The sequence below is a fragment of the Lissotriton vulgaris genome, chromosome 2_1 (genome assembly GCF_964263255.1).
Source record: "Lissotriton vulgaris chromosome 2_1, aLisVul1.2, whole genome shotgun sequence".
Taxonomy (NCBI): Eukaryota; Metazoa; Chordata; class Amphibia; order Caudata; family Salamandridae; genus Lissotriton; species Lissotriton vulgaris.
In genome coordinates this window covers 1,246,670,946-1,246,690,750 of record NC_141687.1, presented here as the reverse complement: position 1 = coordinate 1,246,690,750, position 19,805 = coordinate 1,246,670,946, and the positions used below count along the sequence as shown (strand labels likewise).

The window sequence follows — 19,805 nt, the reverse complement described above, 5'->3', positions numbered from 1 at the left end:
ATTAATGTGACCATTTTTTACAGCGGACACCACTACATTTAGTCTTTGGTGAACATTGTACCCATCTTATCTTATCTTGTTTGAGGAAGAAAGGCCTGCCTAGTTTGAATGTTGTGGTTTGCACACAGTGTGTTGTGATTCAATGGGAAAGCATGGGAGCAGGCACTCTTACTCTTCGAGGCGCTTAGGGACATGAGAGTTTATTCAGCAGACTGCGTGCTTGGCTCGTTTGCCTGAAAGCCTCATGACTGGAAAGTGTGAGATTGACCCGCTGAGCTATCTTGTCAGTGTGAAATAGGGAGCAAGGTCTGGATTCTGAAAACAACAAAGAGGGGGCGTCTTGGGCAAAGTGTGCAAGCATGTGGCGTCCTTGCAGACACTCTCACGAATTGGGCAAAGGGATGACGCACCAAGACCACCAGGGGCCACCGGCCTGCCCTTTCCTTCACTCGCTGAGGCCCCTCAAAGCTCTCTGAATCTTCTGGTTTCCATTAGTGGCATGTCTTTTGGTCCATTGAGGGTTGTTTGCGGTCCTGCCAATGAAATCTTCTCTGTGTGCTGCATTTCTAAGCTATCGAACTACTTGTTCCCCTGATCAACTAAAATATTTGATCGACTGCTCAGCCATAATCAAGGGGACGACGCAGCTCCTAAAAAAAGCTATTTTATGATGCGCTATACAAATGTCCTTACGAATGCGAAGCGCCCGTCCTTCAGTTTGCTTAAAACATTTAGCATTTCTTTTAAAATCAGGCCTGGCTTTAAGGCAGCTGTATGCATTGAACGCTCGCTGCTGACGTCTGCTGTGATCTGACAGTCACGCCTCAGCATGCCAGATTAGAGGTCAGTTCATTATTTAAACTGACACTCTCACGGCTGAGTTTACATCACACACAGATGTGTGATACCAGGTGTCTCTCCCAGTGCACACTGCTGTGGAAGGCCCGAGCCTGTTAAATCTGTGCAAAGCTTCTCTGGCTCATCAGAGCGCATTTGCCTTTCATTCAGGCAAACAGCTGATAATGATCTCAATTAGCCATCCCAGGACGGCAGACGGCTGTCTTTTTACAGGGACAAGTGAAGCTGGGGAATCTGCGACCCCCTTCCTAGGACTCCAGGACCCCCCTGAGGGTCGCGCCCCACAGTTTGAAGACCTCCACCTTAGAGCATGTATGTGCGCCACATGTGCACACATGCTCATTTCAAGGGTGCAACAGTGTGTCCTTATGACACCCTTGCACCTTTGAAATTCCATTCGCAATTTGCGAGTACATAATGGCTACTCGCAAATTGCGAATGTCTTCCCATTCATTCCTATGGGCCTATATAGGAATGAATGGGAAGGTAATCCTTAATTGTGATTCGCAATTTACAAATCGCAATTAAGGAATGCCATGGAATCGCAAAATATTTGTGTGCATTTTTTAGTACATCCCGTTTTGCGATTCTCAAATAGCGAATCTCTAAAAATCACTATTTGAGAATCGTAATAACGGTATTTGATACATATGCCCCTAAGTCACGTGTACACTTTGTCTTTCCTGGTGCTTATTTTAACGTTTTTGCTTGCATTTATATTTTCACTATATCAGTTTAAATTCCAAAAACAAAAATGATAACCACCCAGTCACACACGCTGGTAGCATCCCTATGGCACAGGCCTTTCATGTGGGGAGGGCCACAGGTTGGGGTTTGGTTGATAAAAGTGTGTCGTAAGTAGTGTGTTATCAAATAAACTCAGCATCCACTGGGGCTGCACGAAAAAAAATCGCTACCCGGTCTTTTTCTGAGCCGTCCAACCCTGGTTTCCACCCCAGCATTAGCTCTGCTATAAATATGCAGCTTATTATAAGCTGGGGTAAAACCACAGACCATCTTCTTGTAATTGTGTGACATGTGGCTCTGATGGTGTGCGCGCCAGCTGTGGTGCAGCTTTCAATTGCATGTTCAACATCGCCTCCACAACGGCCTATTTAGCATTACTTCTAAATTTAGGGCCGAGGCCTCACTTTTACCGCCCTGACATGAAAGGAGGCCTGTTTCCAATTACATCTACTTTTCGATTGAGGGGACTTTATGCTCACAGTATTGGAGAGTTCATTTAGGGCTCTGAGCGCTCAAGGAAGAGGGTGTCTTCCAAACCCTGTGCCCAGCACTGTGCTTTTAACAAGAAAACCAGTGCTTTAAATGGGCAGGTAATGTCCGCAAAGAGATTTGTCAAATATTTTTTATTATTTAAACCTCCACACACAACGGATCTTACCCTACTACTTGGAAAATAAGATAGTATAATTTAAAATTTTCTTCCGAGCTCTCGGGTTTTTTTCTAGTCGAAGAAAGGGATAACCCCGCCGAAGAGATGTCGATTGCAAACACCGCAGCGGAGTACATGCTCTCCGACGCCTTGCTGCCTGACCGCAAGGCCTCGCGCAGTAAGGGCTTCCGCCTGGAGCTGCACACGGACCGCGTCATCAAGTTTGTCTCGGTGGGTCTCCCGCTTCTCCTCGTGTCTCTCGCCTTTGCCCGGGAACTATCGACAGGTACGTTATTCTGCGCTTCGTTATGCAAAGTTTTTGAATATTGGCCTGTGTTTGGACCGGGAAGCGCAGACAGCGGTGATCCAGAGGCGTCACCTTGAATTTATAAGAGTATATGCATACGAAACATAAGAGTTTTGATAAAACCTAGTAGTGCTGGAAATATTGTGCAGGTGCCTAGAAGTCTAGAACAGATGTAATGCTCAGCAGGTCCCACATTTTTTTGGGTTCGGTCATTCAGTGAAATTTTAATTTTTTTTCACTTGCAAAAATGACCGCACAGGTAAAAAAAAATTGCTCGAATACAAGGTTCATTTATTTTTTGCAACTCGTGTGAATCTGGCCCAAGATATAGTATGTGGTTCTGATAAAACTATGAAACCTGCCAGTGGGAGAGCTATAAGGAAACACAATAAACAAATTAAATATTTAAATGATCGGAGTATGATAAATGCGTGTTCTTATACAGAAAACACCAATGCCCATAGTGTGTTTCTACATCAAGCCGGATAGCCAAACAAATCACTTTTTAAATGCCCAGACATATTTCCTTCCGAGGCTGATAGAGTGAGGACAGACAGGCCTATGAAGAGAGGGGGGCAGAAGTGTTGAAAGTCGTTTAAGTAAGAGGGTTTGTATATCAAATCATTTATGTTGAACTGGCTGAGCAGAAAGACCATTTGCAAACGAAAACAACAGCTCCCGAGTCCCTTGCAGATGGAGTTCTCTACAATGCAAACTCTGTCTATATGCCTGCATTTCTGCAGTAATAAGTTTAGGGTACTTTGGGGTATTTGTACAAGGAAGTGGCGGAGTGAGGCGTTAGCTGACATGGCTTAACGCCTCACTCCAGCACTTCAGAAACACAAGGCTGCACCATATTGACAAGAATGTGGTGCAGCCTTGCGTTTCCCGCTGCGCTGGTGCTAAGTGTATCAGCTTAGCGCCAATGCAGGCACCCTTGCACCATAGTGCAAGGGTGTCTGCATGCAGGGGATGATTGTTTGTGTGTATGAATGTGTCCCTTCCTGCACATAAACAATCAATGCCATTCTGTTACTTTTATGTGTGCTGCTTCATGCAGCACACATGAAAGTCACAAAATTGCACTTTTGTTTACAGATTGTTTATGTTCAGGAAGGGGGACCTCCCTGTACATAAACAATCTATGGCATTTTGCTTTTTCCATCTGTGCTTGTCAACTCGGACAAGACCGAAGTAGTCATCCTGGAACTCGCCCCCTCAGCCCGGGAAGACTCCTGGTGGCCTGCCACACTGGGTACCCCTCCCACCCCCACGGACCACGCACAAACCAAGGCATCATACTGGACTCCTCACTCACAATCAACCACCAGATCAACTTTGTATCCTCATACTGCTTCCACACGCTCTGCCAACTTTCAAAGACATTCAGATGGATCCCCACAGAATCCAGAAAGACAGTCACCCACTCACTCATAATCAGCAGACTCGACTATGACAACGCACTCTACAAACAGCTCAGGAAACTACAGAAAGTTCAAAAAACTGCAGCCAGACTGGTTCTAGACATCCCCCGCAGCAGCCACATCACACAACACCTCGGACAGCTCTACTGGCTCCCAGTCAACAAGAGACTCACCTTCAAGCTCCTCACACATGCCTACAAAGCTATCCAAGACGCAGGACCACCATAGCTGATTCATCGCCTCACATACCATGTACTCGCTTGACAACTTCGCATCACCCAGCTTGCCCTGGCCACCATCCCATGGATTCACTAGCCCAGAACTGGAGGAAGAACCTTCTTCTACCTCGCCGCGAAGACCTGGAACACCCTGCCCCTCCACCTCAGGCAATCCTCATCGCTGACCAAATTCAGGAAGAATCTCAAGACCTCGCTCTTCGACTGAACCTCCACGCCCAGACGGATCAGCAGCCCCCTCCCCCCCTTCAGAGTATTGAGACCCTCATGGGTGACTAGCAGTGCTATAAAAACTCCTGATTGATTGATTGACAGTTGACATGCGTGATTGGGCTGAGGTTAGTGTCATTGTAGACCCGTGTTTGACTTGGCCCTTTCTGCAGTGTCATCCCTCAAATTTTCTCCTTTACTCTCCTGTTTTCTGAGCCCGTTTTGGGGGATTTTAGGACTCTGCACGTTACCACTTTTAACCAGTGCAAACGTGCTTGTCCTCTCTCCTTTGAACTGCTAACCAGTCCTAAAGTGATTGTGCTCTCTCCTTTCAACTGCTAACCAGTGCTAAAATGATTGTGCTCTCTCCTTGCAACTGCTAACTAGTGCTAAAGTACTTGTGCTCTCTCCTTTCAACATAAATTGTTGAAAGGACATTCAGGATACACAAGCCTTGTGTGGGCCTCTACTGGCCATGTCGATTAAACAACAAAAGTTATGATTTTTTGTTTGTTGTTCAAGTACAATGAGAAAAGAACAGAACCCACCAGTACCGATTCTGTGTGACAGTAACTGTTCATTTCGGAGGTGAGATAGTAGTGAAGGTAGCGGTAAGGTTATGAAGATGACAATTGGTAGGCTTTTGATCCATTTGTGTGGGGATGATATTCCATATTTTAAACAGAGTGGTATTGATGCTAGACTTTGAACAAAAGACCTAGTAGCATTGGTAGAATTTGTGGTATGTTTTGAGAAAGTGATGAGTTACGGCAAAAAAATGTATTTTCTGGGATTTATATGCATAATGGTAGGGTGTCAATAATGTGGTTCATGTCTAATATAGTGAAGTCCACTGGGGAAGTAATGGTACACTGCTTAAATGAGCTGGTGAGAATTTAGGGGGGTAATGACGGCGAAGAGGTCTCTATAGTGAGGGTGGCTGGGGTATTGTCATTGAGAGCTTGGGAGACTCAAGGGGATCAGATAAGATGGTTTTGAGTGTGTTGCTGTGTCATTTGGGCGAGGTTGAATTCAGCGGGTCATGGGGGTAGGGAGAGTGAATAGATGTGAGAGCAGTGGGTTGCATTGAGCTTTCCCATGGTATGTTAAAGGTGTTTGCGTTCATTGAGTGTGCCACCATGGCCCTGGGGGGGGGGGGGGGTATATTAGATTTGGCACCAGGTTTGCTGAGTAAAGTTTGTATGGTCGTGTGCTACAGCTTTAGATTATTGAGTGGAGAGTGGATTGCAGTTGTCAGGTGCTTTCTCTGAAAAAGCATTTGGCATTTCCTTCATGGGCTCTGAAGTAGAGCAGAGTTGGCTGTACCTAGTGAGGTCAGGGCTGGATGTCATGATCTTTACATGGCACTATGGAAGGCGGATACATCATTATGGGGCTCTTTGAGAAGCATGGATAGGATGTTGTGAAGGTTGTAGATTCTGTATTGTTGACCTTATGATCTCAAAAAGTCATGAAGAAGTCAAGCTTTCAGTTGATCAGAAGGCTTTCCTTGTTCTTCTTGGGTTTGAGATGGTGGACAGGGAGAGGGGCATTTAGAATAGGGGTAGGTGCGGTCATTGTGGGTGAATGGGATGAATATAGAAGTCTGACAAGGTGACTCTGGCAAAGACCGGATTTAGTCAATGACCATTGTGTGAATGGGGTCTGAAGAGTGGAAACAAGCTTCATGGGAGTGGAATAAGCTTAGACACTCGAAAGTCAATTAGGTATTCAGTTGGTTTACCCAGAGGTTGTTGTCACCAAAAATCAGTACTTGGTCGTCACTATATGACGATACTGTGTCAGTTTGAAGCATGTAAGGATACCCAGAATAATTTTCAAGGCAGAAGGGGCTGACTAAGAAGTTCAGGGCAATCAAGGCCTTGAGTTACATGTTGGTAAGGATATAAACCAACCACCCTTTGCAGTGGAATGGTCTGTGGACGAATATGGCATGGTCATTGTGTAGTGTTACTGGTGTGGTGGTGACACAAGGCTCAATCAAGAGTTCCCAAACTGGAAGGGTTGTAAGTCAAGCTGGACATTGTTGAACAGTTTACTTACATGTGAATGTAGTATTTTATAAATTGAATGATGTGGGGGCTAGGACAGCTAATATTCATAAGGGTCTAGTATTTCGTGGATATTTAGATTTTGGGTGGGCACAAGAATATATCTATAGATACCTAGTATCTTAACCATCGAGACTTTGAAACAAATTCTTCAGCATTGTCTCTCAAATGTAAATATTAGAAACACAATTGCAAACTGTTATTGGAATATTACAGCAGTAGGAATCATGTTGTGCTAAGATGTGAAACAAAGCAGAAAAGAATCTTAAATCCATGCAAGAGCATGAAAGAGAGATCATTGTGAATCTGAAAAATGTCGCAGTGCTGATTCATGCTCTTCTCCTTCCATTTTGTAAGCCTTCCTTCTTATGCGCTGTTGTCCTAGTATCCATGCCTTTTTCTTACTCTGAGTTTTTTCTTATTTGACCATTATAATTCGGGGAACATTGTGTTGTTGTTTTGAAAGATGTGGGTCCTGTACTTTCCATGCCACTGGAATCAAGCTAGCCTGGCTGATGAGTGGCAAAACCACGGAACCAGTCCCAGGATGCTTGTTTCTGGCCCAGGCCTGGCAGTTCGGGCTGGACTGTTCTCATGGGGGCAGGGTCAAAATAGGTATGGGCGGAAAATCCGTTTCGCTCGCGGATTCCGCAAATCCGCGAGCAGCGGATTTTGCTCGCACTGCTCGCACTGTTCGCGTGAGTTCGCGGCTTCCCAGTACAACTTCGCGCCCCGCGAATAAGTGCTAAATTGCAGAAATACGATCTTAGCAAAACTGAAACTACTTGCCAGGTTCAAAAGTTCAGGCTCATCATTAGTAGCCATTTCCTGTAGTGCTTCCTGAGGGGCCCCTCCAGAGTTCAGTTGCCAGTTGCAACTATTATGTGACCCTGCTCTGAACCTCAGAATAGTTACACATATGCCACAAAGGTCCTGAATTACAGCTAAGGGAGACAAGCAGGAGCCAGGCTGGAAGTTAAAATCCATTAATCAGCCCCTAATTCATTATTGTCAGTTGGGGCAGGGCAGGTGTTGTAACTAATTTTGCAACAATGAAAGCACTTAGCAAGTGCAAAAGATCACTAATCAGGGCGCACTAAGGAAGCAGGTGCCAGCTAAAAAAATATTCTGTGACACATTAATCAGCCCCAAATTAATTCAGGTCACTTGAGGCAGGGAAGGTGTGCTTTGCTTTGCCGAAAATAATGTACACTGGACAACCAGAGGGTGTGGTGATGAAACAGAGGGTGGCATGGGTGGGCCAGAGGGTGGCATGAGTAGTCAGAGAGTGGCAGTGGTGACAGAGAGTGGCAGTGATGAAGAAGAGTGTCCCAAACAGGCTGGACACGTAGAAACAACAAGTTCGCAAAACTTGCGACCCGACAGGTAAGTTCGCAAATTGCGAAATTGTAAAAACCCTCGCGAACTGGCAGAAACACGGGCGAACACAAAAAAAAAAAAATCCGCAAATTCGCGGGAATTCGCGGATTTTGCGGATTGCTAGTTCGCAAATCCGCAAAATTCGCGAACGCGAGATCCGCAAAATTCGCCCATGTGATTTGTATATGGCTGGGATTAAACTGGAATGGCATGGTGAGCAAAAAAACGATGGACTTAGACCTAGATCTCTGTACTAGGGTGAATTTTTGATATTGTTAAGCAGTCTGTCCATTGGTTATTCTTTTTGTATTTGTCACCCCAAGTCAGGCAGGTATGCCCAAACATGGGGACCATGTTCTCAATGCCACTGGAATCAAGCTAGCCTAGCTGGTGAGGGGTGAAACTCCGGAACTGGTCCCAAGATGCTTGTTTCTGGTCAAGGGAGGACCTGTCCTGGCAGTTCGGGATGGACTGTTCCCACAGGGAGCAGGGTTAAGACTGACTTGCATTTGGCTGGGTTTGAACTGGAATGGCATGGTGAGCACAAACTCGATGGATTTAGGCCCAGATATCTGTACTGGTGTGAATGTTTGACATTGTTCAATATTCTGTCAATCAGCTGTTCTATTTGCAATACAAAAGATAAACATAACATATCGGACAAAGAAACCACAATAAGCAATATTATAATTGACTGTGTAGTATTAATAATAATTTTGTATTTCAATATCTCCAGTGTAATTGAGTGAGTTTTAATAACCTGGAATTATTGTATGTTTTGCAGGTTCTCAAATCAGCTGTTTCACTCCCACTAATTTTACTGCAAAGCAGACAGTTTATGTTGACAAGTATTGCTGGGATTCGCTGCTGCACCATGAATTTGATGCCAGCGGCAATCCAGCAGAAAGATCTTTATGGATACATAAGGTAAGTTGAAAACCTGAGACAGATAAATGATTATGGTATTACTCAGAAGCTCGGTCAGCATATTATACTGGATAAAGTATGCCGGCCTGTGCTGTTTGTCACATTACTAACTATAATTTTCTTCTGAAGTTCCAAGGTGTTGTTTAAGGTTAGGTACACAAAGGAAGCAATACCTTTGTGTTTTAAACTAAATCTATTTATTTCCAGCATCCATGTAGTGAGAAGCTATAGCATTTGTTGGACAAAGCTGATTCATTTGGTTGTGGAAAGCAAGGGCAAAACTGGAGTGGTCTTTTAGTAAGTAGTTACAATAGTCCAGCTCATCACAAATAGAGTTCTGGTGGGGACGGATGTTCTTGTATTAATCAGCTAATATAGGAAATCTGAGCAGTGCTTAATTTGTAAAAGAAAAAAAAAAAGTGCCAGGGGTCCCGTCAGGAGGCCACTGAGGCTTGCACTACACATTGCCCGTGCCATGCTGCCAAAGATAGTAACAACTAGTAACCATCTCACTCCTATAAGCGTGATAATTCTGACTATTTCAGGCCCCCCAACCCTAAAAGAATGGCTTGGGCAGAGGATAATAGTAATTTTATTGTACGTAGAATTACTAATTAACTGCTCTTATGGTCATCTGTAAATTAGCTAGACAGCGTCACCTTGTGGCAGACGTCCCACACACCAGTGTTGACAAATAAGTGCCGGTGCTGCACTTCGGTAACCACCGGCTCAAATTAAGCACTGAATCTGAGTCTGTCAATGAAATAAAGGAGCCCAGTCTCGCTTTGGAATCAAAAGGTATGTCTTGGTTGCTGGCTTTGGGAGAGAGAGTTGGAGCCAATAATCAATTACAGATGCTACAGCCTGTTTAAATGTGGTCTTGTAAACATATGTACTACTATGCATCTTCCTAGTTTCAGGAGGGCTTTTTTATCAAGTTCAACCAATTAGTTTGTTCACATTCTGCAGCCTAGAAAACCTAATAGATGCAGTTGCTGTTAGGATACTGTTGGTTATAGCCTGGTGGGAGCGGCCTCCATTCCTGCCCCGTGGACTCTGGACTCTGTCACCAGAAAGACTGGATGCTGGGCAGGGCTGATAGGGAACAGTCTACATGGCAGTAGTAGCTCCACTCGTTCAAGCATATCATTTAAAGAACACACAACAAATGAATGAAAACTCATACAGTAAATAGAAGTCATGGTTAAACAAAAACACAGCTCCGTTAGAACCGTGTGCAGCCCTCGAGCGCCCTGAACCGGCCGCACGTGGTTTCTAAATTCTGGCTGTGCCTAGTGCCCTACCCCGCCCCCCCCCCCCCCCCCCCCCCCCAAACAGATCCAGCACCCCCAAAACCAGCTGTGCTCAACCTTCACCCAGTTGCATCAAGATTTAGGCGCAGTGCATGGCCTCTTGTCCCGTGTTCCATACACAGCCATTTACACACACCCTTACCCCGCACAACCCCACACCCAACCCAGGAAGCACAGAGTTTGGGCATGCACACCTGGTTACGGTGCAAGTCGCCCAGCACCCGTGGCCCCAGCAACGGATATTTTAGGTATTGATGCATTTTCTAATTTTCGTTACAAATAATCACTGTGGACTGATCTAAATGTATTCACAAAGAGCACTTAAACGGTTTCCTGGCACGGATCTGATTGCCAGTTACACGGTAGAAACGTATGTAGAACTTTGGCGCCATCCAGTGTCCCTGAAGAAAATAAACGAGCAGGGTGAAGAAAAATAATCGAGATTCGCATGCTACAAAACATTTGCAAAACCTTAATTAATTTTCGAGTCTGGAAAGTTAAAGACTGATTCAATTAGGTCATTCGAATTACTAGCAACCAAATTCAAAAATACACATAAAGGCAGGGTAAAGGGATGACGAAAACCAGAATGTAATCTGTTTCTTGAACGGATAGCCAAAAAAAACTAAATTTGCTTTTGCAGACTCTGTTGTTGAGTAGTTTAAATTGTTTCATTACAATTGTTGTAAACGTTGCAAAGGCGTGATATGGCAGTTTTAAAGAAAAAGTGACCACTCGAAGTGTCCAGTATTGTCAGCCCACATGTTCCTACATAGGACCATCTGTAGAGTAGTTTAAGTGACTCCTAGAGGTGAAGATGGAAATAGTGAGACTGTAGTTAAAATTCGACCTGAATCACAAATCCATTAACGTGTGGTTTCACGGGCAAGGGATCGTCGTTCGAGTTATGAGCACAAGGTATTCACTAAAAGTGTCACGTAAATCTTTTCAATAAAACACAATAATACTGCACCTAACCTGAAAATAATTGGAAATGTACTCCTGTCCATGGCAGTAGTAAATCCCTTTGCAGGGTGGGAAAATAATAGAACCCCTTCCGAAACGTGTTAAGGAAAACGTGTTCCATTGGAAACATTTATTTTCCTCGTGCAGAAAACGATGCCCTTGCTGTTTTCATGAAGCGATGCGTCACTTCTCATAAATAAGGCCCAGTATATCTTTCCCATGCATTCCGGGCTGGCTAACTTACACTGAGTAGTAGCTCACCTTGAACCATAGCCAGGATACATTTTATTCCAAGAGGCTCTCTTGTTGTTTTTGGCCTTTGAGGCTAGAAATACCAGCTCATGAAGAGCACTAAATCTGCCAAGAGAGAGCTAGGCCGAGAGCTGACTCTTGGAGACCTTAGAGCAATTTCTCAGTTACCAGGGAATGGTTAGCAGATGACATAATGCAAATAAGGTCAGGGATGTCAGCTACCCATTTCAACTCAAGGACACCTTGGATGGAAAGGCTTATGCAGACATTTCTCCCACAGCCAAAGGTAGCTTAAGGGCATTTCATTACAGATTTCTCTCGCAAGAACACCAAAAACACGTAGCCCTACTGCAGAGCATGAAGACCAAGCTCCATGAAGCTGAACATCTTCTCCAATATGTCTGTTGTACATGAAGATAACAGACGCTGCTGTAATCTGTTGCTAGATCACTAGACTGTTGATTGAGCAATTCAGATTTTCAAATAACTGTCTTCTGGGCTTGTAGAAGAAGAAGTTGGGCACCTTGGGGGTGTCAAGCAGGACCTGCAGACCCATGGGGCCTCATTCAGCCTAAAGCTTATGAATGTACGTGAAATATGGATGTCTCGTAGGCCCTTCATCCCATTCTGCAGGGGTCACATCATTTTGTGTTAGGCTGCTTGTACATCTCTTCTTGGCCGTGGCAGCAGAATCTACAGCTGACTGTTCTGGGAGAAAGAAGCAAGTGGTCTTTTGTGCTGCTAATTGGAATATTTTGTGTCTGGTCACAAGCATACCTGGTTTGGATATGGGATTTTTCCAGAATGCTAAGTTTGCTAGCAGAATGAGTTGGTCAATAAAAAAATGCCTCTTGTTGTCCTTGGATGGTGTGCTATCTAGTGCTTGAGTCTAAGATGCTCCACTGCCTTGGGTAGCATAGAAGAGTAGAATTTGTTAGAGGGGTACCTTTCTCCTTCAAACAACTCCTTGTTGTCACTTGGAAAACCTTGTTTTTCTCTGGTCTTCAATGGAGAACATGGAAGGGATTGTAAGGCAGTAACATGGTGGGCTGATGTACTTCTAGATGGATGAGCGGCCACAGAGTTACAGGGGTTTCATTAACTAGGCCTGATGCTAGACACCATCTTTTTTGCTGCCTGTTTCATGATAGGGCAGTAAAGTAAGGACCATGAAATAGTTGGCATGTCAAGTTAAGGAAGCTAGCTGAAAGTGCTCTTATCCATTGTGATTTGGTGGTCAATGGAGTATGGCTGAGGAATCTCCTGTGGTACAGCTCCTGAAAGGTTTATCAAAGATCATCAGGATTCCAACAGCTTGAGATCCTGTACAGTCAAAACAGAAGGTATCAGAGAAGATTCTAGTGCTTAATTAGCTTAAGGAATCGAGGACACACTGATTGAGCAAACTTGGTCCGATTGGCTAAGAATTGGCACAGTAGAATCTTATCATATATGGTGCAACACCGTCTAATTATCTTTCTTTAAGAAACTGGGTTACTGGTTGAAGAGGGTGAAACCCTTCTCAAGCAGCAGCAACAGGTTTTCTCAGGATTAAGTCATAAGCAAGCCTAAATTAACCGGAGCTCCACCCTTGGGTAGCTTGGCACAGAGAAGTTAGTCTTAACTGGGAAGCAAAGAATAAAGTTTTTATGCAATATTTCAACCAGTAACACTGTGAAAATACACTGCAAAAGGATCCCACAACAGATTTAGAAAAATAGAGTATATTTTAATAGATAAATCAAGACTAAAACAACAAAAATCCAATCAGTAGTACTAGAGCCATACCATTTGAAAGATTTTAGTGAGAACAATGCCAAAAAGCACCAATTGTGGACATTTGGTGGTCGTGCCAGACCGGGACAAAGTTAGAAGTTCAGTGTGACCGCGATGAAGCATGGATCGGCTACAGGTACCTAGTTAGTCGCGCTGAACAAAGTACCTTAAATCCTGGTTTGCAGAGTGGTGCTAGGATCTGTGTCGAAGATGCATTGCATAGCTGAAGCAATGGTTCCAAGGTATGGTGAAACTGCATTGCGAAGTCTTGCGTCATTGTTGAGGATCCCTTCAATGAGGGCTTGAGATGTAAAGTCTGGTGTTGAGGATGCATTGCTCAGTCAATGCGATGTGTTGGTTCCGAGGATCTGCAGAGCTTTAATGCAGAGATCATCATGGAGGCTGCTGTCGACAAGGGATGCAAGGTCGGGCACCAGTTATGTGTCACACAGGGGTGGTTCCGAAGAAGCTGCGCAGGTGATGCAGGTCTTTGCCTTGGTTTTGACTCACACAGCAGCAGCAACGTCAGTTCTGCTTGAGGTTAAATCTCGCAACAGAGGAGATTAGCCAGTTCCATTTGATCCACAGAGGCTGGCAAAGCATCTTAAGCCACTCCCAAGGGTCCAGGACTGGGATGGCACAACTTGGCAGGGTAGACTCACATATGGCAGATTCCATGTGCAGGTGCAAGGTTGTTGAAAGCCTAAGTGTCCCACAGGCTTCAAATCAGGAGGTCAGCTAACTATCCCTTGGAGTCACTCTGAGCTTCTGGGTTCAAGACATGCGGGTTCCGTCCTTCTCACCCAGGCAAGAGGGCAGCAGGCCAGCACAGCAGCACAGCAGTCCTTCAGAGCTGCAGACCAGCAATGTTGCTGTCCATTCAGCAGAACAGCAGTACTCCCTTCTGGCAGAGTATCCACAGGTCCAGAAGTATACTGAAGAGTTGGTGTCTGAGGTTCAGTATTTATACCCAGTTGTGCCTTTGAAGTGGGGGAGAAGCTTCTAGAGGTCTCCCTTAGAAGCCCCCAGGCATTCTGTCTTCCCTTTCCTGACTCCAGACTAACTACAGGAGGTATGCAGCCCTTTGTGCGGAGGCAGGACACAGCCTATTGAAGTGTAAGTAGGGCTGTACTCTGCTCCATGCTCCCATCCTGCAGTGAAGGCTCATCCAGGAACACCTGAGCTCTCAATTGTGTGTGGCTGTCTAGGAGGAACACGCAAAGCCTAACATTCAGCTACACCAAGTATGTGACCCAGAGACAGGCCACAGGAACCAAATGGCTAAGGTGAGAAAATACCCACTTTCTAAAAGTGACATTTTTAAAATTGCAATTTTAAATACGACTTCACCAAAAGATAGGATTTTTCATTACAAATCCAAAAATACCAAACATGAACTGGGATTGTTTCCACTCTCTGTGGGTCCTACGCTGGCCGCCCTTTCTCTTCAGCCCTCCAACAGCGGAGCAAATGAAACGCCAGAGCACCCATCTCAGGGAGCCCTTGATTCAATCACTAACACCTGGGCCTTGATTCCCACCTCAGCACCAGCAGCAGCAGAGAGAGGAGCTGCGTGGGAGGGGAGAAATGCTGAAAAAACGCAGAAGGGAAAACGAACCAGCCACCAGCCCGCCCATACCCACTGATCTCCCGCTGACTGTGCTTCTCCTGTGACGACCCAGGCTCCGGCGACGGGACGCTGCCAGTCGGCGATAACCTAAGAGCCAAACACCCGCTGGGCCATAATGATCCAGGAACACACCGATGGCATCCCTGGTGATCGTTTTTATGCCGATAGGGCCAACTGGCCACCCTTTTTGTGATATTGCTGTAGGGGGAAGCATTCTGGAATCTTGGAAGGGGCCGAGGTGATACCAATTTTCCAAAAAGGGGACAGATCTAAGCCTGCCAACTACCGCCCAATAAGCCTGATAGACTGTGTCCAAAAGGTCTTCTCCCGCTCGCTTTTAACCAAAATCCAGATTTGGATGGATGAGAATGATATTCTCTCTCCATTACAGACGGGCTTCCGGCGGAAGACCAGCACTGTCGATTAGGAATCCGCCTTGTCCTGCTATAATGGAAGGTAGTTGTGCTGGGCAAAGGCAGTCTATATCTTGCCTTTATAGATCTCAAAATGGCGTTTGAGCTAGTTCCCCGGGCAGGGCCGGACTGGGAATCAAAACCGGCCCTGGCAAAGTGCTCGGCAGACTATGCTGCAAAAACGGCCCTGTAACAAAAACGGCCCCCAGGGCCCAAAACCATCCCCCCACCCATGCGGCTCACCGGGGGATTGCCCGGTGCCCGCTACTGCCAGTCCGGCCCTGACCCCGGGATCTACTCTGGCAGGTTCTTTTGAATTTGGGTATGCCCTTGGAAATTTTAGAACCTCTGATTAGGTTACACAACGATAATTTTGCTCGTGTAAGGTGGGGGAAACAGGGGCAACTCACCGACCCAATTAAGATCCGGCAGGGGGTATGCCAAGGGTGCGTCTTGGCCCCCACCTGATCTCCTGTGCTCTACTAAGGCTGATGTTCCCTCCTTGGCAAACCAGAAAATAGCTACACTACTGTTTGCCGATGATACACTTTTGGTGTCTAAGACCCCTATGGGCCTTCAAAAGCTCCTGAACCAATTTAAGGCCTTTTGTGACATGAAGGGCTTGGTCATTACCACTATGAAAACTAAATTGATGATGATGAACCCCTGCAAGTCTTTTAAAAGAAATCTGGTTCTAGACAACGTCCCGCTAGAGAGTGTCAGCTCTTTTGAGTACTTAGGCATCAAACTGTCTGACAAAATGACTTGGAAGGACCACTTAGACAAAGTGTCCCTGAAATGTTTACAGCTAACCGGGGATTTGCGGTGGGAGCTTTGTCTTTCATATACCAAGCCTGTCGCCCCAGCCTTAAAACTATATATCTCTAAGGCAGTTAGTAGTGTGCTTTATGGGGCAGAATTCTGGGGATCAGTGGATGCCAGCTCGCTAGCGATAGTGGAAAATAAGTTCCTTAGGAGTCTGGTATCACTTCCCCAGAGTACCCCCCTCCTCCCTTTTGAAATTGGACTTGGGTATTAGATCAATTAATGACCAAGTGAGACCGCAGCCTTTACTTTTTTGTTACAGGCTGGTCTCCACTCCTGACCTGGCCCTTTATGCCGATGCTTTTAACGAAGTTTTAGCATTGGATACAAATAAAAAAATTGGGTTTTTCAAATACATTAATAATACCCGGGGAGCTATTGGTCTCCCAACAGAGCTTGTGGGTTACCTGCCCTCATACTCTAAGGACCAATTCAAGTAATTATATTGGTCGTGGGTTGAGCAGAACATTTACCTGAAAACACAGCAAGGTAGCTTAACTGATGCTTTTCTAGATATTAAATCTGGAAAACAGCTTGAGCGTTTTTTCGACATCATTAAGGAGCCAGTAGACAGGAAACTGTATACTCAGTTTGGATATGGCTGCCTACCCATTAATGCTCACACTAACTCCAGGTTGGCTGATAATATCCAGCCCAAGGGCTGCCCAGCTTGCTCATATGGGCATGAATCCATAGGCCATGTTTTTTTTGCATGTACAGCGTACACCAGACCAAGAAAGACTTGGCTGGCACCAGTATGTAGAAAGTTGGGAACCTACAGTTCTAATGAAGCTCTTCGTATCTTGAAATCAGACACAAGACCACTCTATGTATGTGCAGTCGCCAAATTCCTTGGCCAGTTCTGGGCAACCAGGCGTAGGCTTGTAACTGCATCCTTGAGTGGCACAGCCCAAATGAATGGGAGTTCTAGGAATTGAGAGTCTCTTATATTCTAATTTTTTTATTTTGTATTATTCCTAAACCTGGTTTTAATGCATTTTTAATGTGTTTATTATCTTGATTTTATAGTACAATGCGGTAAAGGGCTCTTAAAAGACTGGTTTATAGTAGAATGGGTGTAGATTATATCAAATCGATACATGGCAGTTACAAATGCACTTGCATTTTAGTTATATATCAAATACCCCTGATTAAGATGGCAAACAGTTAAATTCTGTCCTCTGTCAATCTTCCCTCGTGTTTTAATATTGTAATATCAATTATTTGATCCTTTGGGACCGATGCAAGGAATAGTTCTTTAATTTTTATTTCGAACACCACTGACAAAAATGTATCTGTTTGTATCTTTTATGTTATTATCAACTGAAATAGAGATTTTATGAATGAACTGGTTACCTGCTCCCATTTGGAAATGACAACTTATTAAATGTAATAAGGTGACTCCAATGTTATCCAATGGAAGATGTAGGCCTTGCAGTTCTGGAAAACAAATGTAGGAGTTTTTCACTACCAGGACATGTAAAACCTAAAAATACATATTCAACTTTTTTAATATACTGGACCCTGCACCCTGGGCTGTCCTGGGCCTTTCCTATGGGCGACTTACATGTATACAAAAAGGAGGTTTGGGTCTTGCAAAAAGGATTTAAAACTGCACACACAGGATGCAATGGAAAGGTCTGAGACATGTTTAAAGGGCTAAGTGACTGTCATAATCAGTGCTGCAGGCCCACTAGAAGCATTTAATTTACAGTCCCTGGGCACATGTAGTTCCACTTTGCAGGGGATGTACAAGTAAATTAAAGATGCAAATTGGGTATAAGCCAATGTTACCATGTTATAATGAGTGAGCACATGCACTTTAGTACTGGTTAGGAGTGGTGAAGTGCGCAGTCTTAAGACCACAAAAAGGAGATCAGCAAAAATAGAGGAAAAAGCAGCGTCGGCTGTTCCGCAATGGCGGAGGAGCATTGCCTCACTAACACAGAGCCAGCAACTGAAAAAGAAAACAATATTTGACTATTGTTTTTTTTCAGCCACTGGCTTTGAGCCACCGCGGGTAAGTAGAGGCGGGCTGGGCCGGGTCATTGGAGAGGGTGGAGGAGTGTTGTGAACTTCTAAGTGTGAATGTCTCTTTGGCTGGCCGTCCTAGGCTGGCCAAACAGACATGCACACTTAGGTTTCTCTAACTCGGCTGTATTGTACAGCTGGGTTGGAGAAAGGCACAGCCTTCCTGTACCTGAGCGGAGCATAAAACTAACCTTCTCAGGCCAATCCCCACGCTGCTCTCATAGTATGAGAGCAGCATCTGTATTGGATGGGGAGTCTGTTGTCCCAGGGACTGCTGGGAGCAGCAAAACAGAGGAGCAACGAAGCGCAAGGAGGACGCAGGAACAGTTTTGTAAAAAATATTTTAATTCAATCCCCACCCCCATTCCCAGTCCAGTGCTCCTGCTTCCCGGCCACCCCGCCACTCCGTAGTGGCAGTAGCCGTGACTGGGCGGAGGGTAAAAAGTTTGGGGGAAGACAGGCTGGGCATTCTCCATGTACACTTCTTGGTGTTGGGCAAGAGAAAGCCTATTTCATGGATTACAGCTAAAGAGAAATACGACTGGACAAACCACTCTTTTTAAAGGAATTGCATGTAGTCATGGATGTGGCTTATGCTGACACCTCTAGTAGAGACCGGGAACTGCGCTAATCAACACCTTATGAAACAAATAGGTAGGATTATTGTCTGTGGTCTGAAGAGGATGAGCCCTGGAAAGGAATGTATTTAGGGGTTCACTGAATATCAATGTAACAAACATCGATTTTCTAAATATCGAAAAAATGTATTGACTGCAAAAATATCGACTCCAATACCTTAACAGGTGAGTATGAAAATATCAAATCAAAAATATTGAAGTAAAAAATGTAGATGTAAAAAATATTGGTTTCAAAATATATATAGAATAAAATATTATATTGTAAAAAAATTAAATATTAATATTATTTTTAACAAAATAAATAAAATGTAATATACATTTTAACTAAAAATAACAAATAAACTTAATTTAAAAAATATAAACACACAAACATAAAAATGTATACATATTCCTATATTTACGTAAAAATAATATATTAACTATTAGCTTTATTTAATGTTTAACCTTTAAAATTATATTAAAAAAATATATATATATATATAAATAATCTTAAAATAAAAAAATCTATAATAATTTAAAACATTAAACTATTATACGCTAAGTGCAACAGTAGAGATAGTGTTGGATAGCAGAATAATTACATTTACTCCAGTGAGTACAACACTAGGGAAAGTGTGGGATAGCGGAGGGGTAAAAATTACTATTTCCACTCCAGTGATAGCAACAGTAGGGAAAGTGTTGGATAGCAGAGGGGATGAATTGCTATTCCCACTTCAAAAAGTGCAACAGTAGGAAAAGTGTTGGATAGTGGAGGGGTAAAAATTATTATTCCCACTCCAAAGAGTGCAACAGTAGGTAAAGTGTTAGATAGCGGAGGGGTAAAAATGTATTATACTCACTTCAGTGAGTACAAAAGTAGGGTAAGTGTTGGATAGCACAGGAATTAAATTTATTATTCGAACTCCAGTGAGTGCAACAGTAGGGAAAGTGTTGGATAGTGCAGACGTAAAAATTACTATTCCCGCTGCAGTGAATGCAAAACTATGGTAAGTGTTGGATAGTGGAGGAATTCAAATTACTATTCTAAATCCAGTGAATGCAAAAGTAGGCAAAATGTTGGATAGCGGAGGGGTAAAAATTTCTATTCAAATTCCAGTGAATGCAACAGTAGGGAGAGTGTTGGATAGCGGACGGGCAAAAATTACAATTCC

At 44.2% G+C, this 19,805-nt stretch overlaps 1 protein-coding gene across 1 annotated transcript in view; it reads left to right on the top strand.

Annotated features, from left to right (window-relative positions):
* Positions 1-2,117: 2,117 nt before the first annotated feature.
* The window catches only part of PANX3 (pannexin 3), a 93,852-nt gene continuing 76,164 nt past the window's right edge, over positions 2,118-19,805 (top strand). Inside the window, exons 1-2 of the mRNA XM_086958811.1 lie at positions 2,118-2,540; positions 8,668-8,810. Of these exons, the coding sequence (XP_086814937.1) occupies positions 2,360-2,540; positions 8,668-8,810 (324 nt within the window). The 5' untranslated portion in view covers positions 2,118-2,359. The remainder of the gene's footprint in view (positions 2,541-8,667; positions 8,811-19,805) is intronic.